This window comes from Alligator mississippiensis, chromosome 5 (genome assembly GCF_030867095.1).
Source record: "Alligator mississippiensis isolate rAllMis1 chromosome 5, rAllMis1, whole genome shotgun sequence".
NCBI lineage: Eukaryota > Metazoa > Chordata > Crocodylia > Alligatoridae > Alligator > Alligator mississippiensis.
Window position 1 is genome coordinate 85,393,101 of NC_081828.1, and position 27,492 is coordinate 85,420,592.

General features: G+C 44.2%; 1 protein-coding gene across 3 annotated transcripts in view; it reads left to right on the forward strand.

Annotated features, from left to right (window-relative positions):
- GALNT1 (polypeptide N-acetylgalactosaminyltransferase 1) overlaps positions 1 to 27,492 on the forward strand; it is a 220,396-nt gene that overhangs the window by 114,625 nt on the left and 78,279 nt on the right. For 2 of the 3 annotated variants that reach the window (XM_059728581.1, XM_006269681.4), the window contains one exon: positions 14,883 to 15,057. The exons of the other annotated variant lie outside the window; for it this stretch is intronic. In XM_059728581.1, the coding sequence (XP_059584564.1) occupies positions 14,883 to 15,057 (175 nt within the window). The remainder of the gene's footprint in view (positions 1 to 14,882; positions 15,058 to 27,492) is intronic. 3 annotated transcript variants of the gene reach the window in all.

Genomic DNA, 27,492 nt, shown 5'->3' on the forward strand with positions numbered 1-27,492 from the left:
GTAAGAGGTGTGGGGAGGGCAAATCAAGGCTTCTGTGGGGAGGGAGGAGTGGGGCTGGGGCAGGGCAGGTGTGGGACAGAGCCGTGGCTCATCTGGGAGGTATGGGGGGGGTGGGAGCTCCCACCACCACATGCCACTCAGCTGGGAGCTGCTGGTCTGGCGGCTCATCCAGTGCTCACTTGGTCATCCCACAGCTCTAGCCGCTGCTCTCACCGCTTGTCCAGGAGGTCCTGGGGAGGTGGGGAAGATATGCCTCCAGGTCTCTGCGCAGTGGACTGGGGCCAGGGCTGGGTCAAGCTCTTCCTGGCAAGGCAGGGCTGTATTGGGAAGGGGATATGGGGGGAGGCTGCAGCCACAAATTCTCCATAGCCCCCTTCCCAGCACCACAACCGCCCAGCCCAGCGCAGCCCTGCCTTACCAGGAAGTGTTTGGCACAGCCCCAGCCCTCCCCGTACAAATCCAGGGCACCACGTGCCCTCGTGGGAGAGTGGTGGGAGCTTGGACAAGCAGGCTATCACCAGGCAAGCTGCCAGACCAGCGGTTCCCGGCTGAATGGCACACTGCAGTGGAAGGTACCCCCTCCTTCCCGCAACCCCTTCCCTCGTCCAGACAAGTTGCGGCTCTGTCTCATGTCCGCCGCTCCCTGTCTGGGCAGCACTTGCCCCAGTTCCAGCCCCCTTCCTCCCTCCCCCGGGAGCCTTAATCTGCCCCCTCACACTCCTCCCCTCCCCTCAACACCAGACTTACCAGCTGGAGGCAGCTCTCCGCCTGTGGGGCTGGTATTGGAAATCGGATCGGTATCGGCCAATATGCCTCCTTAAAAATCGGCTATCAGTATTGGCCGCAAAAATCAGTGCACCCCTAGTTCCTGGGGTGGGTTTCCATAAGCAGTGAACCCTGACTTTCCCTGCTTACAGAGAGACTTCCTAAGATTCCCCAGAGTTTGTAAGTAGGGAAAAGTAGGCAGGCGCTTCCAAGGCTTAAGGCACCCAGTCTTCCATGGGAATTCCTGGGGTATGCAGGATCCAGCCCCTCAAGCTCCTGGGCCAGCTGGAGCGTGCAGGCAGTTCTGGGCTGCCTGCACTCCTGCCACAGAGCAGATAGATGTATGCTGCAATAACAGTACTATTAAAGCTACATTTTGTCATACTACTAATTGGGTCTGGCAAAAGGGCATGAATGTCTATTTGCTCACCAACATTTTTTAGAGGCACAAATGATACGTCAGGTGATGTCCATTTCTACCCTCAGTTAGGCTGCCAGTGCCTCCAGCAGTGAGAATACTGAAAAATGAGCAGAAAGATTCTCTCTGCTCCTTTGTGGGCCCCAGCCCCTAGGAAGGAAAGTTACGAAGTCCTGCTCATCCTTTCAGCCCTGGAATGGAGCACATTTAATCTGGTCAGTGGGCATCTTCTGAGTAAAGATGTTTAGTGTGGGTGGAACCCTCAAAATGTAGCTGTCACTCTAACGGGTCAATTGTTTTTTCTCCAGAGGCTTATAAATTGGTCTGATTTTCATAGGCCTAGCAAAAGGCATATCCCAAACACCATACTGGGTCCATTGACAAATTTCAAATCTCTTCTCTAAAGCATGGAGCCATTACAGTTTTATAGTGAAAGTGTTGTAAAAACTTAATGTGTGAAACTGTTTCTGTCCCCAAACTTTGAAATAGTTTCAAACCTTCGGGGAAATGCAGGGATAGAATCATTAGCAGTCAGGTAGTTGGCATGGAAATTTCAGCCCAAATATTTAGTAAACTTCTATGTAACAGATAAAGTTTTTATATTGAAATGTATTAGGCAGCCTCAATTCTTCATGTAAGTACTAACTTTTCTTCTGATTATCAAACATAACAGCCGTTGGCCTTTAAGCTGAGGAATGATGAAATGTACTCTAGGTCAATTAGTTACATTTTTTGTATTCAAGAGTAAAATCTTGGGGATCTAGTTTTAAAATAAGCTTTTACCAAGGAAGAGGCATTTTGGAACAAAATCATCCGATGCACTAATTAGATCCTTTGGTTAAGTATATCTTGGGGGATGTTACTTTAAATGTTTGGCTTTTAATTTAAGGCATTGGATTTTTTCTTTTAAATTCATGAATATAATAGGGATTGTCCCTTTCTACCGAGTTGTCATAAATAGGCTGACCATAAGGACATCTGGGACACTACCCCCTACCCACCTGGACCCCCAGACTCTCAAGTTGGTAGGGGCGGGGCGGGGTGGTGTACTGGGCAGGCAGTGGTGTACTGCTCCAACTCCCAGCCAGACTGTGCCCTGCACCCCTGCGTTTCCGGGATGCCCATTATAATTCTCAACAGGTGGCCAGGAGTGGCTTTTGAAATCCAGGACTGTTCTGGATAAACCAGGACATATGACTGGTCACCCTAACTATAAGGGGTCAGTGGAGAATTGCCGTCTTTGGGTCACTGCTAATTCTTTGTTTCAGGGATCTATTTTTGTATACTTCCTTTTTCTTGATTACTGTTTGGAATAAAAATAAGAATAGACAACATAAAATGGGATTTGACCTGTTCATCAGATAAGATTTAAATTAAAATGTGTATGCACTCATCTCTTTCTCTGTACAGCTTTTAAAAAAGAAACAGAATTCAGAAGAACCTGCTATTGATCTATTTAAGTGTTATACTACCGTGATCTCTCTAGTATCTGAACCTCCTCGTGAAGGCCTTTGAGAACGCTATATGCCTTGTGCTCTCCTCAAGAGGAAACTTGTATATGTGGTGTAGTGTTTGGTGGTAGTGTAGAGGAATCACAACAGCTTGATAGACAAGAAGTTTGAATTGGATCCTGATGTCATTGAAAACATGGTTTCAGAGATGTCTAAAGGTAGCAGTGGCAGATTTTATCCAATATTGAATATCTTTATGTTCAGTTTTTGGAAAAGATGGCTAGGTAGGGGAAATGCTCACTATCCTCCATAGATTGCCCTTAGATATGTGGAGGAGCAGCTGGTTGGTTTGGGGTGGGTTGGCAAAGGATCTTGGTTTCTGTGAAGTTGCCAGTGAAGCCAAGTATTTCATAGACTTCACAGAAGCAATCAAGAGTGACCTGGAGCTCTTCAGTTGAGTGGTTACACTACACAATTATGCAATTAGATGCAAAATACCTGCAGTATAGGTGGAAAAAAGTATTGGTGCAATCAGGCATCCTTGCTTTACCCTAGTTCTGATAGTGAAGGGGTCTGTTTTTGAGCCATTGCTTAGGACAATTGCTGTCATGTCATCATGAAGGAGTCTCATGGTGGTTACAGATTTTGGCAGGTATCCATATCTCATCAGGATCTTCCATATGGCTCCTTTTTCTTGAATCAAAGTCCTTAGGTCAGTGAAGGCTATGTTGCTTGTGGCACTTCTCCTGCAGCTGTCTAGCTACAAAAACAAATCTATTGTGGCTTTGAGGGGTCTGAAACTACATTGGGACTCGGGTAGAATCCCCTCAGGAACAAAAGGGAATTCTACTGAGGAGAATGCAGGCAAGACTTCTCCCAGATATGAATAGTAGTATAATACAGTAAAATGTCCATTATCCGGCATGAGTGGGGAACGCCAGGTGCCAGTTATGTAAAAATACTGGAGCTGGAGGGGGGAGCTTTCACACGGCAGCGGCGGCGCAGGGTGCTGGATAGTGTTACAACCCAAGGGTGTGATTTTTGTTTGTGTGCGCTTCGGCACTGCTAAATTATTTCCCGCCACTTGTAGCTTTCTTTGCAGGGTGCATTTCTAGGTTGCAAAAAGAGAAATGCACGCTGCAAGGAGTTCCCGCCATTTGTATTTAAATTTGTGCCCCACTATTGGCCAGTTCTAAATTATTCCTACGTGGCGGCTAGCGATTGGCTTGCTAGCCATATAAGAGGCTTGAGTGGTTTCCACCCAAGTTGGAGGACTCCACAACTATCAGGAAGAAGAGAACTTCATGTCTCGTGAAGATCTCTAAGCACTGCAGAGCCTATCGGACCCAGCGTGTATCTCAAGAAGGCTATAGGGTTCTGATCAACCTCTCACCTCTCCCCGTCGCTGCCTGATCCCTCAACGTACCCTTCCCTGCGCGCAAAGTTCCACGGAGCCTAGCAAACTTCGTGTGAGTGAATCCAGAGCTCTACCCAGGTTCGAGTCCTGCAGGTTTATCTTCCCGTCGCCGAAACCCCATTGCGACGTACTCTCGAGGTTTTTGTTCATCTTCCTGTCGCCGAAACCCCATTGCGACGTACCCTCATGTTCTGCAGGTTCGAGTTTTGTTTTGTTTTGTAACTGCAACTCAAGCAAGTTTTGCTGCCTGCACCGTGACCATCTTCGGTGTAAGTAAAATAATCTTAAATCAACCACTAAGCGTCCGTACCTAATTCTAGCGTGCCGCCTACCTTCCCCGACCCGGCATGTCCGGGCTGCTGGCCACAGCCTGCCGCGTGAAAAAAGGGCCTCGGACTGCTCCCGGTCCGCACAGATAGCAGCGGCTGTATGGGGCGGGGGAGGGGGGGCGTTGCATGTGGCAGTGGTGCAGGTAGTGGATGGTGGTGGCGCGGCAGCGGTGTGCGGTGGTTGCATGCGGTGGCAGCATGGAGTAGTGGATGGCGGCAGCAGTGCAGTGCCAGTTAATAGAGTATGATGGCTAGTAGAATTCCGGAAAACAAGGACTTGACTGTACTATGGTAATTGCTGCAATATGATCTATCTCATTTTTTGAATATGGTAATAATTCTGGCATTTCTCAAGTCACTGGGAATCTGTTCATGTTTCCAAATTTTCATAACAACTACGTGTAGTTGGTAAGCAAGTTTTTTTTTCCACCTAACCTATACATTTTAGCTGGTATTTGACCAGCGTGTTGGTGGTGGTGGAGCTGTGTTTACAGAGTGTTGTTCCATCCTTGGGAACAACACTCACAGACATGGCTTCTTGTTAGCTTGGGCCATACGTAGCTTTGGTTGTGCCTGAAGAAACTGCATGTTATGACCTGTGGCAAACTTTTAAATCTTTTTTTTCCCTGTGTCCTCCCATCATTTTTTTTTGTTCTTAAATATTCATCTGGGTCTCTGTTTTACTGTAGTGATAAGTTTCTTGCTTCTGTTCAGAGTTGATGTCATTCTGCCAAGCTTTGAAGGCCCTCTTTTCTGTCAATGAGAGCTTGAATTTCCTTGTCATTCTCAGTAAACCAGTCTTGATATCTCTTTTTAGAAAAGTGTAGAGATTCTTACCACACCTCATGGCTGCCTGTCTTGGCTCTCTCAGTGATCATGTGGTGTCAGGATCATCGGGGAGTTTGAAAATTTTCTTGGTGAAGCACTGATGGAGATGATCCTTTTTGGCCGGGTCTTTTCAGGCATTTGATGTTCAGTCTCTTCCTAGATTGCTTCTTTTGTTTTGTACAAATGGAGGAGACTGAATGTATTACATGATGATATCCATCCAGCAGTCGTTTAGAATAACGTTCTTTTGTTTCATCTGTATCGAGGGGTCAGCTCTGACTGTTGAATGTTGCCTATTAGTCAGTTGAAGATGAAGGATCATGAGATTACCAATAATACTCCAGCATCCGAGTAACAATCTTGGTCTCGACAACAGAAACAACGCTGTGGGTGTATTTATCTTTTAGTTTTCCCTTTCCAAAAAATGTAGTGACTGCCATGCTCTGTGAAATAGCCTTCTGGTCTCACAAAGTGTAGTCAAGTCAGTATCAAATCATGCAAATACTCTGGCCACTAGTGCTGTCCTTCGCGTTGGTCAGTTACTATTAGGGTTGATCATCTAGATGTAGATGTTTCAGGTTCCAAACTTCATTACTTGATTTGTACTACAGAGAGCCATCCTAATGGACACAGTTTTCTTTCAGGTAAAATGAGACAGGCTCTGTTTAGTGCAACTTTTCTATCCCTTTCCCCATATGGAGTGAACAAAGTAGATTCTAAATAGTCCTAGTTAGTCATGATTGCAATTGTGGAATTGCACACCTGTCTCAGTTCCAAGTACAAAATGATCATCGTACAAACATTGTCTGTGATGAGGAGCTTTTGGTAAGCCTTAGTACCTGCACCCATTGCCATTCCCTCATCACTATAGGACTTGCTATTGAAGGAAGACACCTGTGTGTGTCTCCTTAAGGTGGGGCTACAGTTGTGCATCAGGAGGTCAGACTCAATGATCTCTTGAGGTCCCGTCCGACCCTAGTATCTATGATACTTCACAAGGAGGCAGACTTTAATGCTGTGGCAAGGAAAAACCTAAATGACCAGAAGTTTCTGTTCCACTGTAGCCTTGATCTGCTTCTGCAGCCATTGTGAAGTATTCTTTCATCAACAGACCTGCTTCACTGCTGAGGACTTTATAATTTTTTTTTTTTTTTATTCTTTTAGTTTGAAAACCTTGCACCTGACCTATCAGGAGCACAAAACTCCAGACATCATTGCTCTCAAAGTCATTGGTAGTACACTAGCCTCTCTATCATGTCAAAGTTGTGATCACTGGGAAGGCTTTTTGTTTATATTTGATAAACAAAGTGCCAGCACAATGCACTTTGCTCCTTTTCCATTGATAGCCATTCAAAAGAAAAATTAAGTTTAATCAAGCAAACTTCATTGATAATCTCCAATGTGGATTTGTCACTGTACGTATCCATATCTTTTATGGCTGATATCAACTAGCTCTTTCTTTAAGTATCGTGTTTCAGAAGCAGGGGACGCTTGTGCCTTCCATTCCAATCCAGATAACCTTCTCACTAGTGTAGATCCATTCTCAACCACTAGTCTACACTGGTTCTCAAATGGATGATATGAAGGAAACGGTTTGCTACTGAAGCTGTGAATAAAGGACTAGAATATCTTTCTGTATCTTAAATCTGGGGCTTGTCTTCAGTCTTTTAGCCAGGGATCTATGTGATGGCAGTAGTTCTGATTGCAGTTACAGAAAGGGTAATTCAACCTCTCAAGTCTCTTTGCTCCTAAAAGCGGTGTTTCAGAATGAGTTTCTATTTTCATGCAAAAATCTAGAACTCTTGGTTCAGAAATGATATCTTTTATTAGACCAACTGAGAAATTGCAAAAAAAACTATCTTTTTCTGCAAGCTTTTGGGCTCACATGCCCTTCATCAGGCTCAGGGAAAGTTCAAGATGGTAAAAAGTCCCCATATGTATGAAATAAACTTCATTTTTGTACAGAGGAAGCAGAAGCTGGAAATCTGTCCCTCTGGGTCCACGAGTGTCTTTGCGAGGTTGGGTTTTTTTTGTGCAGATCAAGCAGGATTTCTTCTCTGTTGGTGTCAGATGGCAGGCAGGGAAGTGTAGAAAAATTTCCTTGTTCAGCAATGAAGTTTATAATCTTTTGCCTTCATGGTATTTTTATCACAGTTTCCAGATAAACTGCATTCCTGGCCCCTTTGCAGTCTCTGATCTAGAGCACAGGTCAGTCGCATACAGCCTGTGAAGCCACTGGTTTTGGCCCATGGAGCTGGAGGGCCTTGGTGGTATTAGCATCATGGGGGTTCACTAGCACTGTGGCCTGGTAGCTGCATCCATGCCATGGACTTGGAGGGGTTAGGGAGAAGGTAGTGGCAGTGGTTGGCTTGGAACACTGGCCCACCTTAGACACAATCTGGATTGTTCTGGGCTGCAGCTCTGAAAAGTTGCCATGGGCAGCCCTGGTGTGTGCCCCTCTTGGGTGTTAGATTTCTAATAAGGGCTTCTTTTCAAAAAGAGATGTGTCCCCCTCTCCAGACTAGACATGCAAGTTGTAGATTCCTTGTATTCACTTCGATAAGTTTAGTGTCTACACTCTTCTCAGTTTAATCAGTGACCAGCTAGCTTTAAAAAGCAAAACAGTATTTATTAGGAAGAAAAGTCTTAGTCTTCCAGACAGTCCCTCACTGTCAACATATTGGACCCTGACAGGAAGCCTCATGCTTTGTCTTCCCTTGCTTTGTCAGCCCTGTTTATAGCTGCACTCAGATACCTAAGGCTGCTGAATCCCACTCTGCAAGACTCTTCAAGCAAGATTTCCTTGAACAGTTGAGATCTGAAAGGCTTTTTTTTGGATCAGTAATTAGGTTTGCCTTGAGACTGAGTGAGTTTAGTGCAAGGATGCTCGGTCTCTGGCCTGCAGGCCAGATCTAATACAAGGAGTCATGTTATCTGGCCCACTGGATTCCAAACAAGTCTGGAAATTTGGCAGCAGGGGAGCAGTGGCAGTGTTAATTGCTGCTTCCCTGCTGCCAATTTCCAGACCCATTAGGAGCCCAGCAGGCCAGATAGTGTGGCCCTGCATGCTAGATTGGGACCCAATCAGAGTGTATGGGTGATCCATTGGGGCATATGGGGGGCCTGTGCCACACATCTGGCCCACAGCACTGAAAGAGTGGGTACCACTGGTATAATGATATGGTTATAGGTTTCTTATCATAGTATCATATCATATCTTATCATATCATATAGGTTTCTTATTGGAGGCTTCATTCCACCTTCATGATTAAGGTGCCTTCAGATTTCCAGCTACATAAATTTTCCTTAGTGTTCTTTTCCCCATTTCTTGAGAAACTTGTCTCCACACCCTAAATCGGGGATAGACAATTATTTTAGCTGGAGGGCTGCTTTTAATGAGTAGCGGTGCACTGATGCATTGCTCCATATCGTATCGGCACTGACAGTGGCAATGCATAGGGGGTACACGTGCACCCCCTGAGAGCACTGGTGCACCCCCTGACAGCCAGCATTCCTGGGCAGAGGGGGCAGGCGAGAGCGCTTGTGACCTCCCTGAGAGCATTGGCTGAGGAGTGGGGGCTTCAGGAGAAGTGGTCCCCCCACGGCTGATCGTGCTCACCCGGAAGTGCCAGCAGTGCACCGCTGCCACTTGCAGGTAGGTGGGATCGGCCACAGGGGGGGCCCCCACCCAGTTGGCAGGATTGGCCTGGTCACTGACTCAGGAGGCACCAGTCACCCATGGCACTGATAAAGGGAAAATTGACATTATCGGCAGTCGGCTTTTGTTGGCTAAAGTGGCCAATAATGTAGCTGATAAATGACACACACAAGTGTACAGCCTCAGCATGCACGTGGCCAGGAGTGCAGCATGGAAGCTTGGAAAGCAGAGTCTGGTTGGTAAGTCTGTGTGGGGAAAGGGGCGTGGGGGAGAGAAGGGGCGTGGGAGGGCAGATTGAGGCTTCCAGTGAGGGAGGAAGTGGGACGGGGTAGGCACTGCGTAGCCTGGTTGGGGAGGGGTGCAGGATGAGTGCAGAGCAGTTCCCATTGCTATGTGCACTCCAGGGGAGGTATAGGGGGGCGCATGGCCCCCCCACCCCTGGATCTGTGCATGGGGCAAGGGCAGGCTGCCACTGCATGCTCGAAGTCAGAGGCTGCGCCAGGCTCTTCCTGGTGGCTGCTCTCGGGCTAGGTGGGGTGGGACAGGTGGCAGCAGTGCTGGGAACGGGATCTACAGTGAATTTTGGGGTGGCTCTAGCCCCCCTCATAGTCTCCCTCCCAGTGCTGCTGCTGCTTCCCACCCTGCCCCACTCAGTCCAAGCACAGCCACCAGAAAGAGACTGGCGCAGCCTTTGGCCCTGAGGGCACAGCAGCAGTCTGCCCTCACTATGGGCACAGATCCGGGGGCGTGCGCTCCCATGCCTCTCCCAGGTGCGCGCCATGGTGGGAGCTGCCCCTCCTCCCTGCTCCCAGCGTCACCCAGACGAGCCGCCGGCTCTGTCCTGCGCCCCGTTCTGCCCACTCCAGCTGGGCAATGCCTGATCCTGCCCCAGCCCCACTCCCTCCCTCACCACAGGAGCCTTGATCTGCCCCTTCCCTCCAACAGACTTACCAGCTGGATGCTGGTCTCCAAGCTGCTGAGCAGCAATATGCATATTGGCAATTGGATTGGTATCAGCCAATATGTGTGGTCAGTAATCGGACATCAGTATCTGCCCAAAAAATCTTTATTGGTGCACCCCTATTAATGAGTGTTGGTGAGCTGTCAAAGGCTGCAAGGGTAGCCCTGCCCCTTGGCAGGTACCCTGCCCCCTAGTTGCCATCTTGGGACTGGAAGTCCTGTCTCCTAATCCCTGACTCTTGCCATTGGAAGTCCCTCCCCTTGCTCCTGGAAGTACTCCTTTTGGGAAGTGGGGATGTTGCCATCTTGGAACCAGAAAACAAACACATCATATACTGAAAGTCAACCATCTACTTTAACATACTTTATTTCAAAAAAATGTTGTCATGATTTTTGTTTGCATATTGGATATTTAGATGATTGCATTAAAACTCAAAAATAAAGTCTTACTCATGTATATTGTGTGTGTGGATTGTGGTTGGGAGTGGGGGAGTGTGTGTATGTTTGGGGATGTGTCGGTATGTGTTTGAAGGAGTGTGGCTGTTTGTGGGGAGGTTTAGGGTATGTGGCAGGGTGTGGATGTGTGGTGCTAGTGGAGTGTGAGGTAGGGTGTGGAGGATTTGGGGAACCCTTGCATGCATTCCCCCCATGCACAGCTCCTACCAGCAGGTGGCAGATTCACCGGATGCTCATGGCCCATGCAGGTACAGCCCCACAGCGGTGTGTGGCTCCTGCTGCTTCCGGGAGCTGCACATGGCAGCAAGGAGCAGAGCCAGGTCAGCTCCCCTCTATCGCATGGAGCTCCCTGTGGGGCATGTGCAGATCTCAGCACTTGTATGCCAGCAGGGGTGGGGAAGAGAGGGAGGGAGGGAGGGTGCAGGGAAGGCAGCTGGCATGGAGCCAGGGAGCAGGGAAGCCAGCTGGCACAATGGAGCCAGCTGCCTTCCCTGCTGCCACATGTAGCTGCTGGGACTATTGGAAGTAGGGGGGAGCCCTGCCTCTTGCTTCTTGATGGAGTCCCCGTGGCTGCATGTGGTAGCAGGGAGCAGGGCAGGCAGCCAGTTCCATTGTGCAGGGCTTCCTCCTGGGCATGTGCGAGTGCCAGGAGCTACATATGAGTCCTGCGTGATGAAGGCAGGCCAGTCTGGCTCCACTCCCTGCTGCTGTGTGCAGCTCTCAGAACTGACCAGATCCACATGCTGCTGATGGGCTCTGCCTGCACGTGCCATGAGCACCCTGAGGGCCCAGCACCACCTGCTGCTACTACCAGCACCAGGGGCTGTGTGCCATCGGGGGGGGGGTGTTTCAGGGGGGTGCCCACACTCTTCTACCCTCCCTCACACCACACAAACCTCACACAACCACACCCTACCCACCTGACCTCTGTGCTCCTGCCACACCCCTGGTCATGGGCTACAAGCTTCTGCTAGCCCCCAGCCCCATGCTCTGCACTTCTGCCCAGCTCCAGCTCTTCCTGCCCTCCCCTGCCACTTTCCTACCTGGTGCCCAGAGTGAACACTGCAGCAGGGACAGAAGGAGCAGCTGAAGGCCGAGGAAGGTGAACAGATTCCCTCAGCGGCTACAGCATTGGCAGCAGCAGCCTTACCCAGAAGCTATATGTGCTGGCTGAGCTGGGACCTTACAATTAACAATTAATTTGGCTGGGGTACAATTAATTGGTGGGTGCCTGCTGGTCAGATGAATTTGCCTGGTGGGTCGGATGCGGCCTGCAGGCCATTATTTTGCCTGCCCCTACCATAAATAAAAAGGAGATAATTTCTTTAAGCAAGAAAAGACTAAAAATCTTCAGGGACTTTCAGAGGCTATTCATATCAAATGGGGAAAAATTCTAAGTTGAAGCTTGGGGTATCATTAAAACCAGGCTTTTGTCCTTATTAGGAGTTGGTTAAGACATGGATGCATTAGGTGTGTGAAACCTGCCTCTTAATTTAAGGTTTTTTCTTCTTTAGAACTACTGCATCATTGATGGCATGCCTAGATGTGTTGCTTTGGAGACCTCCAAACTCCTTTGACGTTTTGTGCATGCTGTACTTTTCCCAAGCCATTACCTATTTTAGCATTGTGCCATGATTTCCCAATTTTGGGAGAAGAGCATTAAGGTCCATGTTCAGCCAGGAATTATTTCTGTGCTTTTGTGCTCCCCAAATATCATCCCAACCATGAAGTTCTGTATTAACATTTAGAGTCCTGCATTTGGAGGGGTATACAATTTATGTTTAAAAATAAAATGCAGGAAATATTTGCTACCAGAGACCTAAACATCCTACTGAATTAGCAGAAGTTGCTGGCTAAGAATCTGTAATCTGATTGTACAGTAGTCTCTTCTGAAGCTATAGAAGAAATACAACACTTTCTTCATTCAGTTTATTCAGTTCAATGACTGGCTCATTCACACTTGAGAAATTGGTTGGGAATTGAAACAGCAGGAAGCTGTTCTCATCTATAAATAAAATTGAGATATGAGAGGCTGATTTACAAGTTATGCAATCTTTGAAGAATGTGACTTTTAGAAATAGTTCAACTTAGTTACTGTAAATAATATTTTACTAAATTTTAAAATATAAAGCGTGCTCTAATAGCCTTGTTTTCTTAGGTATCCAGTACTTTTAAGAGTATTATTTTTGCGAAGTATTTTTTTGGTATTTTACTTTTTCATTGAAGTTTGGTTTCCATTATCTAAACATAAATAATTGATAAACATCCTAGTAAATAAGTATTGTCATTCACCTTTGTCAAATATAAAAAAGCAAAAAAAAAAATTCTGGTAAAAATTAGGTTGATTATTGAATAAACTTAAATACCCTCCTAGTTAGCAAAAAGATACTGGGTTGGTTTGGTTTTTTAAATATGAGTCACTGCCTCAAAACAAAAAGGTACTGGAAAACTTCTAACAAATATGATTTGAATTTTGGTCAACTCTTTATGATGATGATAGCTGTTGCTGTTTATAATAAAGATGATGGTAATATGTAGCTTTGGTTATAAGACCAGCCTTAATTTTGGGCCTCCCCTATCATATACATTGGAAAATATGGAAGTATAATATATAGTGTTCAAGGTGTATCTAGTTGTCATTTAGCATAGATTCATAGATATTGGGGTCAGAAGGAACCTCAGCAGATCATCGAGTCTGGCCCCCTGCCCCAGGCATAAAAGAGCACTGGGGTGAGAGAACCCCAGCCAGGTGCTTGTCCAGTCTCCTCTTAAAGACCCCCAAGGTAGGGGAAAGTACCACCTCCCTTGGGAGCCCATTACAGATTTTGGCAACCCTTACAGTACAGAAGTTCTTCCTGATGTCTAATCTAAATCTGCTCTCTGTCAGTTTGTGGCTGATATTTCTAGTTCCTCCAAGGGCTGCCTTGGTAAACAGAGCATCTCCTATCCCTTGCTGTCCTCTCCCCGCTGCCACCCCCCCCCCCCCCCGCTTCCCCTGATGAATTTGTAGATGGCCACAAGATCACCTTTCAGCCTTTTCTTGCGGAGGCTGAAGACATTCAGGTACCTCGATCTCTCCTCATAGGGCCTTACCTACAGGTCCCTAACTATATGAGTGGCCATCCTCTGGATCCTCTCAAGATTATCCATCATGTTTTAATATCTATCTGCTAGTGAGTCACCTTTATTTTCTTTTGGGGAAGATGCATTCAATACATGCAGTAAATCAACGTTTTTTGCTTGCTAATTTTAAAACATGATTATGAAAGGCATTCTGGTTCTGTAGGATTAATTCTGTCAAAAGTTTGAACAGAGATTAGGTGGGCGGACTGACTGGCTGGCAGTTTTCAACAGCTTGTCTTTCCATCAAAAAAAAACAAATTTCATGGAACAAAGAAACGGTGCTTCTTTGCTCCGTGGGTTTTCTCCCTGTCAAACATCAGAGGCTTGCTGCAAACAATATGAGAGTTTCTAATAACAAAACAAAAACCAAAAAACCTTATGAGAATTTTTCATAATAAAAAATTCTAGTGACCTAAACTTTGCGGTCACTACTGCACCTGTTGCAAGCTGTCACACTTAGCCAAAAAATGACAGTGCATTTCAAGGTCTAAGTAATGGGAAGAGCATGCCACCTTAATTAGCTAGTATTCTGTCGGGTTGCACAAAACTATTGATTGTAATTTTAATACTAATTTATGTTCAAAATAACTTGGTACTAATTTGTCGTATAAAGGTTAACTTCCTGATTTAAAAAAAATAGTATGACATGTTCATAAAGGAGCACTGATAACTTTCATAGCTCAGTTTTGGTTCTTTGTTGTTTGTTTTTTTTTAAATTTTTATTACTTTCTCAAACATAAAAAAATATATATTCTTGTTTTGTGTTTCATTCCGTAAGCCATTGGCATCAAATTACTATTGTTTAATACCAGTGTTGTGTTTGTTAATTTAATTCTGCTAAAACTGAGAGGAGGACTGTTTTAAAAAATGAATTTAAATGATGTTGCCTGGCAGAATGGAAAGTCTTATTTTATTAGCGATCAGTCTAAGTGAATCAGTTGTCATTTATACATGCACGCATGCGCGCACACACACACACACACACACACACACACACACACACACACACACACACCCCCATTTTATAACTTCAGCAAAGAAATTTAGTCTGTATCATACTGGTAGGTATAAAACACAACCTCGTGTTCATTTGCTCTTGTGAAATTGTGCAAGAAAGAAAGTAGTGAAGAAATAAGTTTGCTGCTCTAACTAGCATAAATTTATCGATCTGAACAGTCCTTCAGTTGAAATCTATGGGTTTATCTTGTGAATCATGTGTAGGTGTTTGTATACCTAATTGCTAATATTGCATGTCACCCCCTTCCCCTCCACCCTGCCCTTTCATCCTTAAAAGGATCTTGCAGCATGGCTGAGAATCACTGGTATAGCACTATGAAACATTACTGCATTAAGTATGATTTTGTAAAACAAAAACTAACAGGGAAACTAACATTGCCTGTATTTTTTTACAGGTCCAGAATAGAGAAAAAATTTAAAAGTGAGGGGAAGTTCAATAGTGTAACTCGTTTATTCTTAGTTCCAGAACCAATACAAAAACCCCATGAAGGTCCAGGAGAAATGGGAAAGCCTGTTGTCATTCCTAAAGAGGATCAAGAAAAAATGAAAGAAATGTTTAAAATAAATCAGTTTAATTTAATGGCAAGTGAAATGATTGCACTGAACAGATCTTTACCTGATGTCAGGTTAGAAGGGTAAGTACTTTGTGTTGTTGTATTGAATGGATTCCTTACATAAATTAAAAGTATATTAAGAATTTTCTCAATCAACTGTTGTTTTTATAGATATTGCTGATTAAAAATACAGCGTAAAAAGAGAGTGTGTTGGTGGTATATCTGGTTTATGATGACTTCTTAGCACAAAAGCAGAACCAAATGTAGTACAACATATTTTAACCACAAAGTCCTTATAATAGTAAGCCTTTTCAGAGGAAAGAATTTTTTTAAATGATTTTGTGAATGTAAATAGTAAAAATATATTTTAATCAGATCTGGTAAATAAACAAATTTGGTAAAAATTATCTGCTTAAAAAAATTAGTGAGAAATAATTTGACAACAAGAAATTAGGAAATACTAGAGATGATTATGTAACCAAGAGTTTGCATCACTTAAAAGTTTTATGCCTAATGTAAGTTTCCATTGTATATTACTACAGCTGATACTTATATGGTATTGACCTTTTTAGCATTGCTTGAGGCACTTTTATCTTTAAAAAATTCCCAAAACAAAACAAAAACTAACTATAGAGTCACCCTAAAGATTACATTACTCTACAGACTCTGCCCTGGTTCACTTACCAACCCCCATATACTACCAGTTCAGTGATGCTTGACAGTCCTGGCTCCTGGCGTGCAAATATGGGGCTCTGCCTCCCCTACACCCTGCCTAGTGCCAACCTGTTGGCTCATAGATATTAAATATGAAGATGCCTACTATGGCCTTCTCTGTCCCTCTCTGACACTGTCAGAGGTTTCTTCATGCTTCAATCTCCACCCCACTCTGTCATAATATCTATTTAAGGCTCAGCTGCTGGACTGAGCTGGTTGTCACCCTTTTTTCCCCCTCTTACCAAAACGCATATTTTCAGGAGTTATGAGAGAGATTCTGATTTTAGTTATTTAAAAAATGTGTTTTTAGTAACATATACATACGTAATATTTGATAGACAATATATTTGTTTTTCCTATGGTGGTAATTTGTTCAATTTTAAGAATACCTGTATTAAGCAAAATCTGGTTTAATTATATGGATTTATCCACATTCATAATTTGGAATAAATACTTCAAATTGATATTTAGATTGATCCTTTGTGTTACACTGTGATTTTTCACTTTGTTGTTGCTTACCTGAAAGTGGGCAGATTTTTTTCAAGTGTGTGCCTATGAAAATATATATGCATTTTGTGTATATATACAGAATTGTGACCCTGTTTTCGTTTCCTGTGTGTCACACTTTCACTTAAATTTGTCTCCTACACTTGCATCAGTCCGAGCATGGGACTAGCTTCTATCTTAAGCTCTTCAGAACAAGGAGTGTGTCTCTGTGTGTATATGGATGTTTGATGTGGTAGGGTCTGATCCAGTTTAAGATCTTTGGTCAGTACTGTTGCATTCCAGAATTGTTGTTACTATTAAGTACTACAGTTTCTTTTGAGACAATTGTGGAGGCTTCTTGGACAAAAGACTCAAGTTACTACTTTTGGTTTAAATTTGTATTGGTTTCTAGATTTTATTCCTGGAGAGCAGAATGGAGGGGATGGAGATAACTTAAACTCCTGACTTGGAAGTTAAAAGTATACTCAAGTTTTATTCTGGCTCAAATCATGTTCTTCTCTGGCACTTACAAGGTGATAGAGTAAAAAAAATAATATTTTCATGCTCGTTAATATCACTGTTGCATTTTCATAGAATTAAATCTGATAAACTAGTTTTGAGTAGTTACTTTTGTATATTAAGTTCAAAGATAAAATAAACTACTTCTGGGTAAAGTTAAACAGTTGCATATCCATTTGCTTATCCTGACTTTACAAAATGAGGCTAAGTTAGCAAAAAAGGAAGGCAATTTTAAGAATCGTTAGTATGTTCTTATGGAAGCTATAGAACCATGAACTTCCTCACTAAAAACTTCCTCACTAACTTCCGCCATATGAACTAAAAGGAGCTTTTCTTTCTAAAAAATTGCCACAAATGGTAAATTGTTATACTAAGGGTCCTTTTGCTTAGGACTTTATATTTTACTGTAGGGTGCTGGATGTGATGGTTTGAGATATTCTAATATGTTCTGTTGTCTTGTTAGTCTTTTAAGTTCTTGTGCTTTTTAGTCATTCCTAGTAAATGCTTTAAAAAAAAAATCTTGGTTTGCATTTGTGTGTTAAAGTTTCAGGAATGTGATGGGTTGATCTAAAGATGTCATAATGGGAGCATAGTTTTTCTATACGTTGTCAAGTGTGTGAACAAATAGTACTAACTTGTAGCTATAATTCAGTATAATAGGCCTTTTACCTCAAAGAGATCAAACAGAAGAGAACCTAAATAAATCTTGACATAAATCACAAAAAGATATTGAATTTTGAATGTTACGTTGCTGATAGTGTGGTACCTAAATTCTTCAAGATTAGTGTTCAGTTTGAATTGGAATCTTTTTATTCTGCTTTGAATTATCATACCTATGATAAAATTTATACAGGACATTTAAACTAATTTTAGCTCTTTTTCTTGCCAACTCAGTACTGTAGTTGATAAGAGGAATATACTTGGTATTCTTCAAGTACCAAAGTGTTTACGTTGGTTTTAAGTGCAAAATTCAACTATAGCTCAGCTATGGAAAGTAAGTGGTACTTCCATAATACAGATATGTTAGATGTGTATTTAAAGTTTTGTAATTTTCAGCATTTACTAAGCATCTCATAAATAACATAATTCTGTTTACTCTTTCTCTGTAGCTTAAAGGTATATTTGAAAAGTACCATTGCTAACAGGTATGAACAAATCAATATTTAATATATATATAAAAAAAAAAAAGCTGCTGTGGGATAATTGTCCCTCTCCCCATACCCATCTCCTCAGAATGAGAAAACTAAAATATGGTATTTTACCCCTTAGTAAAGCAGGGCTAACTTACTAAAGTTTAGCTCTCTACATAGTGGGTGCATCTACACGAGACGCCACTGTGCATTTATTTAGTACTTGTATTAACAAATACTAAATAAATGTGCGGTAAATGGAGTTACTGTGCATTAGCACCGGCAAATGTCTTTTAAGTGATACTACTGTGCAGTAGTCTAATAATACTGTGCAGTAGCATATTAGCACTGTCCATGCTGTGATGCGCTACTGCACATTAGTTTTTGGCGACTGCGGTCAGCATCTTAAGTAGACATGCCCAGTAAGTTTGGTCATGTAGACAGATGTTCAGTGGAAAGTGATGTGCAGTAAGGCCCCATTGCCCTTTAATTTTGTTAATGTATAGTCAGCATGGACTTTTGGCTAATTTTAATAATTTTTAATAGTTTTTGCTGTTTGCATGATCTCAATATGGCTTAGGGCATTTATCTAAGCAAGTAAAGAATTTGCTTAATAGAAATCAGGTTTTATAAATCTAGGAGTGTAGTTCAGAGGGATATCTGATTTAACATGCTTCTAAAAATGTTCTTTTTAATAAATACAACAGCCCAAACCTATATATTGCAGAGTTACAGTGGAATGGTGTAGCTGATTTCCAGGATATGTGTATCTTTATTTTTGTAAAACCAAATTTCTTGGATTTGCTTTTTAGAATTTTATTTATAAAATAATATTAAACCTTAGCTAGATTTGAAAATACTTGGCTAGCTTCAAACATCTGGAATAGCAAGGGTGCAGTTTTAGTAGTTGTATTGTACATTGAATGTCTTGACTGTGCTATGTTTTGAAATACCCTCTTGCAGTTATGTGGGCCCAGCTACAAGACCAGCATATATGCATAGTTTCTAGGTTTGGAAGGGACCTGAACAGATCATCAAGTCCGACTCCCTGCCCTGGACAGGAACGAGTGCTGGTATCATAATACCTCCGCCAGGTATCTATCCAACCTCCTCTTGAAGACCCCCAAGGTAGGGGAGAGCACCACCTCCCTTGGGAGCCCATTCCAGAGCCTGGCAGCCCTAACCGTAAAGTAATGCCTCTGATATCAAGCCTGAACCTACTCTCAATCAATTTGTGGCTGTTATTCCTAGTTATCCCAGGTGGTGCCCTGGGGAAACAGAGCCTCGCCTATTTTCTGCTCGTCCCCCCAGTGAGTTTATAGATGGCCAATAATATAAATAAATAATATAAGTGTGGCACACAGAACTGGACGCAGTACTCCAACTGTGGTCTGACCATCATTGCATAGAGGGAAAGGATCACCTACCTGGACCTGCTTGTGATGCATCTGTAGATGCACAAGGTACATATTCTTCTCCCAGTATGCTACTTGCTGCCAAGTTGAAGCACAATACCATATTTACTCTAATATAAGATGATCCTGATTTATAGAACAACCCCCACTATAATTAGATTCTCTATATGGAAAACTTTATAAATTTGATATAATCTTCTAGGTATAGAATCTAATTATTGGAGATTTGTCTTGAATTTGTCCCCTTCCCACTGCTTACAGCAGGGAAAATAGATCTGGGGAATCAGGTAGCCTCTTTCCCCTCTACCCCCCCCCCCCCCCCACAAGTTTTTCCTCCTGCAGCTCCTTCCCCTCCTCCTTACTGTTGGACCATACTTTCCCTGACCACATGGAAGTAAGGAACAAATTTGGAAAAAAAAAAAAATTTCTTAAATGAAGATAGCTGTAGTGATTTGCACGTAGTACCTATACGCTTAGATCACCCATAATTGATACATTTTGCCTTTTTTGAAACTGCTGCAAGTTTTAGAACTGGTACTCTATAAACACACTTTTAAGTAGCATTTTGACACCTACTTATGCATAATACAAACTTTTTTTTAAAGGACAATTTTTCATGTTCTGAGTCAAATCAGCCAAATCAATTCCAAGTCTGTGGGTCATTCAAGAACCATATGTGGCCTTACTACCGGAAAACATCACCCTCACTTGGGGCTTCAGATGCTTCCAAATAATTTGGCGGGCATCCTATGTGCAAGCCCAAGTCCGGATGTATGGGGTTCAGATGCCCCCAAGTTTCTCTTGCCCTCAGCCATATGGCTAGGGGGGAACTTCCCATTTCCATAAAGTGGGCATAAAGCCAAGATCTTCGCACTGGAAATGAATGTGGGAGGTTAACTATACATTACCTCCGTGGGTATTACCCCATGCTAGAAAAGCGGTTATCCCCAACGACTAGGAAAACTGCCTTAGTGGTCACAGTATTTCCCCTGCCAGGTACAAACTATGCATGGTAACAGTCCAAAGCAAAAGGCTTATGATTTACCATATAATTCATTGAGTTGGAAGTATCTGAAGCCCATGGGGGGGGGGGTGGAGGATGTTTGCCCATAGTAGGGCCATGTTGAAGGGCACTAAGGTGCCTGCTCCTATTAGAGCAGAGGTTGCCTGGGGAGGGAACACAAAGGGCCAGATAGGAGCCCAGGTACGGGTTGCCATGACAACTGGCTAATGTGGGAATTGTCCACACCTGCACCTGGTTAGCTGGCCGGAAGAGGCAGGGCCCTACGCCCATATAAACCCTAGGGCTGGGACCTGGGAGTCCAGTTCCCTGCTGGCAGCCAAATGGGAAGGAGCCTTCAGGGAGGAAAGGCTCAGAGATGCTACAGCCATTGGATACGCTACCCTTAGGGCTAATGGGGCACCAGGAGCCCATACGGTGCCCTCGCCTCCAGGCACCCAGTATTAGGGAGTTTTACTCTTGTAAAGGGGCAGAGCATCCCTTGCACTTCATTATGTTATGTGTATATATATATGTTTTGTTTGCAGTTTTATAAGACCGGCGGTTTCGGTGAGGCTATTTGGGGAAGGAGGAGGCCTTGTTGGGGGCCCACGACAGCGTGGGGACCCCGGCGCTGGAGAGGGTGCGGTATTTGGGGTGCACAGAACCTGGTGCTGGAGAGGGCACAGTATTTGGGGTGCACAGACTCCGGTGCTGGAGAGGGCGTGGCATTTGGGGTGCACAGACCCCGGCGCCAAGGGGCACAGAGACAAGGCTGCAGAGAGCCCAGTGAGGACAAGGGGCTGAATTATAACGAGGCCTAGGCAAGATAACGCCAGTACTGTCTGCAAGGCTTGGGGCGTGGTAAAGGGGTGGTTGGAGCCATACATATAGCCCATAAGGCTAAGGTGCCCCAAAACACCCATAGTGAAACGGGACCCACAAGGGGTCCAGGAACCCATGGGGTTTAGAGAGTCCAACAAACCATGTCCAAGAGGACTTAATGGCAGCCTCCCTATTTTATATTTCCATCAAAGACATAGCGGGTGAGAATTGAGGGTGCCCATTGGGCCGAATTGGCACGGTCAAGGGGCCTTGGGAGATCACGGCCATCCTTAAGGACCCCATCCCATCACAGGCCACATATGGTTCTCGAATGACTCGCATGGATTGGGAGTTGATTTGGCTGATTTGACTTGGGGGACACACATTTTTCTTTTTCTTTTTTTTCTTTTCTTTTTTAAGTGTCTTATAGTCAAGCTCTCTGTTGGTTGAATTTTCCTTAAAGAAAAAAAATGCAGTGTAATAGTAAAGTTGTATTTACCTGGCAGGGGAAATACCATGACCACCAAGGTGGTTTTCCTACTGGCTGAGGAAAACCACAAACGTGGCAGGGGTAACACGTAGTTAGCCTCCAATGTTTACTTCCAGTGGGAAGATCTCAGCTATATGCTGACTTTATGGAAATGGGAGACTGCTCCCTAGCTTGCTCCTGTGACCATTCAGCTGAGGGCAAGCAAAACTCGAGGGCATCCAAACTCCAAGCCTCTAGGCTTGGACCTGCATGTAGGATTCCCACCAAAGGATTTGGAAGTATCTGAAGCCCCAGGTGGGATGGAGGATGCTGGCCAATAGCAGAGCCAAATATGGTTCTTGAATGACTCGCTCAGATTGGAATTGATTTGGGTGATTTGACTTGGGACATGAAATTTTTTCCTTAAAAAAAGGTGGGGGGAGGGGTTTTAATCATGCTCTCTGTTGGTTGAATTGAATAAAATTCCAGGGTGGATAAAAATTGAAATAATTTTTTTAATTAAAAAAATTGGATTTTTTATTTTAAATTGGATTTTTTAAATTTAATGTTAATATTAAATATAAATATTTGTTGAGACACTTTAAAAAAAACTATATAAAGAGAGTTTTAATTTAAGCTATGTTAAATTTTAAAGATTCCATCATGGAATAGGAATTATAGCTTCTAATGATATGAATATATTACCTCAAATAGTATATACCCCTTTTAGAGAAATTTTATAAATAGATTACAACAGGCCATGGACTGTATCAGGGGCCCAAACTTATGGGGTTCCCAGAGGCTCCTCTATAGATTAGTAAAAGAAAACTACTGTATTTAAAGAAAACCACTGTATCCAATGGGACTCCATGCTCAGTCTAGAGGATCCCATTAAGCATCTCTGTGATGCTTAGTTTCAGTTCTCAAACTGTGAATTTGTGTCTCCAGAGATAACATCCTTGTTAACATCACTATATGAAGATGAGAGAGAACAGACCTGATTACCTACTCCTGAGCCCATTTTCTATCTGCAAGTCACGTGTACACAGAGTTAAGCCCTTACCTCTCTAAAAGTGCAAAGTTTCAGTAAGTTAAATGAATAGAAGATTGTTGGAGTAGATGTGGGCAAGGGGGAAGGGTCTGGGTATAAATGCAAGGAGGGAAGGGCAATAGAAACAAAAGAGAAACATTTTGAGCAGAATTTTGTTGAAATTGAAAACTAGTTCCACAATAACCACTTTGCAGCAGCTGCTCTGAAGAAAGCAGGAGGAACCAAACTAACTCTCCCGTAAGACTCAGTAGTGGACTGCTTTGAGCAATATATCAAGAACTGGTCTAATCTGATGCCAATCTTTTAACAAAATCATGACAAAATAGATGTAATTGTCATAGCCAAAGTTCTCAACATTGGGCTAAAGAGAAATGTAGAACGTATGCTGGCAATCCTGAATTCTGTTTCTGTAGCCTTGAACAAAAGTTGTATCAAACAAGATTGTACTTTGTGTAGAAAATGGTGATTAAATCGAGGCTCCCTGACCTGTTATGTAAACTGTGATTTAATTTTTGAAATTCATAGTTGATTTCCATTATTGAGCACATGCTGCTTTTGGTAGCAGTTTAATGATAAACAATGTATTTAATGAGGTTTCCTTGTAGACGATTGTAAGATGAGGAGCTTCCTCCACACTCCCATCCTGATGGGGTGGGGGGACCTCATCTTGTATTTGACTAAATAACTTTGCCTTCAAAAATTCACAGATTCAAAGCAAGTTAGGGCTGGAAGGAACCTCATGAGATCGAGTCCAGGCCCCCTGCTCTGGGCAGGAAAGACTGCTGGGGTCAAATAGCCCCAGCAAGGTGCGTTTCCAGTCTCCTTTTGAAGATCTCCAGGGTAGGTGCCTGTACCACCTGCACTGGGAGTCTATTCCAAAGTCTGATCCCACGAACTGTGAAGAAGTTTTTCCTTATATCTAGTCCAAAACCTTATTCTAGGAGTTTATGACCGTTGCTCCTGGTTTTCCCCTGGGGCACTTTGGTGAATAGTTGGTTTGCCTAGCCCCTCATATTCTCCCTTGATATCTTTGTAAGCTGTCACCAAATCACCCTGAAGTCTTCTCTTTTCTAGGCTGACCACTCCCATATCTGTCAGCCTTCCCTCATATGGCTTGCTCTTCAGGTCTCATACAAGTGGCTCTTCTCTGGACTCTCTTAAGCTTCTCCACATCCTTCTTGAAATGTGACACTCGGAACTGGATGCCGTACTCCAGCTGCGGTGTCACCAATTCCAAGTAGAGTGGGAGAATAACTTCCTTAGTTTTGCTTGAGATTCATCAGTAGATGCGTGCCAGTGTATTGTTTGCTCTGCTAACTGTAGTATCACACTGGTGGCTCATATTCATTTTATGGTCAATTATGACCCCCAGGTCCCTTTCAGATATGGTGATTGCTAGCGTAGCACCCCCGAGCCTGTAAGTTTGTTGTGGATTTTTCCTCCCCACATGGAGCACTTTACACTTCTTAGTGTTGAACAGCATCTGGTTCTGATCCACCTGTCTAACTAATCTGTCTAGGTCTGCCTGGATCGTCAGCCTACCCTTATGCATGGCCCTGCTTCCCCAGAGCTTAGTGTCATCAGCAAACTTGGCCACTGTGCTTTTCACCCCCACAGCCAGACCATTGATGAAGATGTTGAAGAGCACTGGTCCAAGTACCAAACCTTGGGGGACCCCACTGGCTACCTGCTGCCAGGTTGACACAGATCCATCTATTGGTGTTCTCTGGGTACAACCCTGCAGCCAGTTTCCCACCCATCTGACCACTGAATTTTTGAGCCCACAGTCCCCTAGTTTTACCTTGAGAGCCTCCTGGGACACCAAGTCAAAGGCCTTCCTAAAGTCGAAGTAAATGATGTTGACCTCATCTCCCTTATCCAGGTGGTGAGTAACCTGGTGGTCATAGAAAGAGATGAGGTTAGTCAGATATGACCTACCCATGACAAAATCGTGCTGGCTGTCATTCAGAATTTTGCCTTCTACTAGCTTATTGCATATGGACTCCTTGAGACATTTTTTGAGGATTTTTTCCTGGGGTTGAGGTCAGGCTGAGTTCCCTGGGTCCTCTCTCCTCCATTTTTTGAAGATAGGCACAACATTGGCTCCCTTACAGTCTTCTGGGCCCTCAGCAGTTCTGTGATGACTTTGGCTAGTTCGTTCAGCACTCTCGGATGGCGTTTATCCAGTCCTGCTGACATGGATATCCAGCCTTTCTAGGTGTTCTTTTACCAGCTGTACATTGACTGTTACTTGGTGATCATCTCTGCTGTGACTGTTCTGTGTCACATTTGCATTTAGCAGGCTATCACTCTTAGACTGGTGGAATACAGATGCAAAGTACTCATTCAGGAGTTCAGTGTTCTCCTTGGTGTCGGTGATCAGATGTCCAGATGCATTGAGCAGTGGTTCACGTTTCCACTGTTTTTCCTCCTGTTACCTACGTATCTATAGAAGGACTTCTTATTGTCCTTGGTTTTGGTTGCTAACCTGAATTTAGTCACCACCTTTGTTATTCTAATCTGCCCTCTACAGGAGTAGGCCAGTGTTATGTAGTTCTTCTTGGGACCTATTCCTAGCTTCAATCATTCGTAAGACTCCCTTTTCTTTTTCAGAAGATCTACAACTTCTCTATCGAGCCAAGATGGCTTCCTGGCCCCTGTGCCACCTTTTTTGCATACAGATATGAACAACTTCTGTGCACTGAGGATTGTGTCCTTGAGGAACGCCACTCTTCATCCACACACTTTTCATGAGGTCTATGATTCCATAGGGTATTACTCACTAAAGTCCTTAGCTTGTTGAAGTCAGCTTTTTTGAAGTCAGGAATTTGTACCTTACTGATAGATCTCCCAGCCTTATGACAATGAAAGTTATAGTGTCATGGTCACTTTTGTCTAGGTTATCCTCTATTGTCAGATCACTCAGGTCATCCTACCAGTATTTGCAGTTTGTGTCAAATTCACTACGCGTTTACAACACATTTCAGATTTGTCTGAATTAAAGACAATATTTGGATTTGGATTTAATATCTGAATTTTGCCATGGTAGGGAGTAAAAGGAAGGCCCAGGGAGGAATAGGACCCCTGCTAAATGGGCAGAAACAATTGGTGACAGACAGAGGGGACAAGGCTGAACTTCTCAACGAGTTCTTTGCCTCAGTGTTCCTAAGTGAGGGACACGACAAGTCTCTCACTGGGGTTGTAGAGAGGCAGCAGCAAGGCGCCAGACTTCCATGCGTAGATCCTGAGATGGTACAGAGTCACTTGGAAGAACTGGATGCCTTTAAGTCGGCAGGCCCGGATGAGCTCCATCCGAGGGTGCTGAAGGCACTGGCCGACATCACTGCAGAGCCACTGGCGGGAATATTTGAACGCTCGTGGCACACGGGCCAAGTCCCAGAGGACTGGAAAAGGGCTAACGTGGTCCCCATTTTCAAAAAGGGTAGGAAGGAGGACCCGGGCAACTATAGGCCAGTCAGTCTCACCTCCATCCTTGGTAAAGTCTTTGAAAAAATTATCAAGGCTCACATTTGTGAGAGCCCAGCAGGGCAAATTATGCTGAGGGGAAACCAGCACGGGTTTGTGGCGGGCAGATTGTGCCTGACCAATCTAGTCTCTTTCTATGACTAGGTTACAAAACGCCTGGACACAGGAGGAGGGGTGGATGTTATATACTTAGACTTCAGGAAGGCCTTCGATACGGTATCCCACCCCATACTGGTGAACAAGTTAAGAGGCTGTGACGTGGATGACTACACAGTCCGGTGGGTGGCGAATTGGCTACAGGGTCGCACCCAGAGAGTCGTGGTGGATGGGTCGGTCTCGACCTGGAAGGGTGTGGGCAGTGGGGTCCCGCAGGGCTCGGTCCTTGGACCGATACTCTTTAATGTCTTCATCAGTGACTTGGACGAGGGAGTGAAATGTACTCTGTCCAAGTTTGCAGATGACACAAAGCTCTGGGGAGATGTGGACACGCCAGAGGGCAGGGAACAGCTGCAGGCAGACCTGGATAGGTTGGACAAGTGGGCAGAAAACAACAGGATGCAGTTCAAAAAGGAGAAATGCAAAGTGCTGCACCTAGGGAGGAAAAATGTCCAGCACACCTACAGCCTAGGGAATGACCTGCTGGGTGGCACAGAGGTGGAAAGGGATCTTGGAGTCCTAGTGGACTCCAAGATGAACATGAGTCGGCAGTGTGACAAAGCCATCAAAAAAGCCAATGGCACTTTATCGTGCATCAGCAGATGCATGACAAATAGGTCCAAGGAGGTGATACTTCCCCTCTATCGGGCACTGGTCAGACCGCAGTTGGAGTACTGCGTGCAATTCTGGGCGCCACACTTCAAGAAGGATGCGGATAACCTGGAGAGGGTCCAGAGAAGGGCAACTCGTATGGTCAAGGGCCTGCAGACCAAGCCCTACGAGGAGAGACTAGAGAAACTGGACCTTTTCAGCCTCCGCAAGCGAAGGTTGAGAGGCGACCTTGTGGCTGCCTATAAGTTCATCACGGGGGCACAGAAGGGAATTGGTGAGGATTTATTCACCAAGGCGCCCCCGGGGGTTTCAAGAAACAATGGCCACAAGCTAGCAGAGAGCAGATTTAGACTGGACATTAGGAAGAACTTCTTCACAGTTCGAGTGGCCAAGGTCTGGAACGGGCTCCCAAGGGAGGTGGTGCTCTCCCCTACCCTGGGGGTCTTCAAGAGGAGGTTAGATGAGTATCTAGCTGGGGTCATCTAGACCCAGCACTCTTTCCTGCTTATGCAGGGGGTTGGACTCGATGATCTATTGAGGTCCCTTCCGACCCTAACATCTATGAATCTATGGTGGTTTAGCTCAACCAGTGAAGGCACGTGGTTTTTCCAGTCAGGCATCTGCAGTTAAATTCTTGGAGGTGACCCAACTTG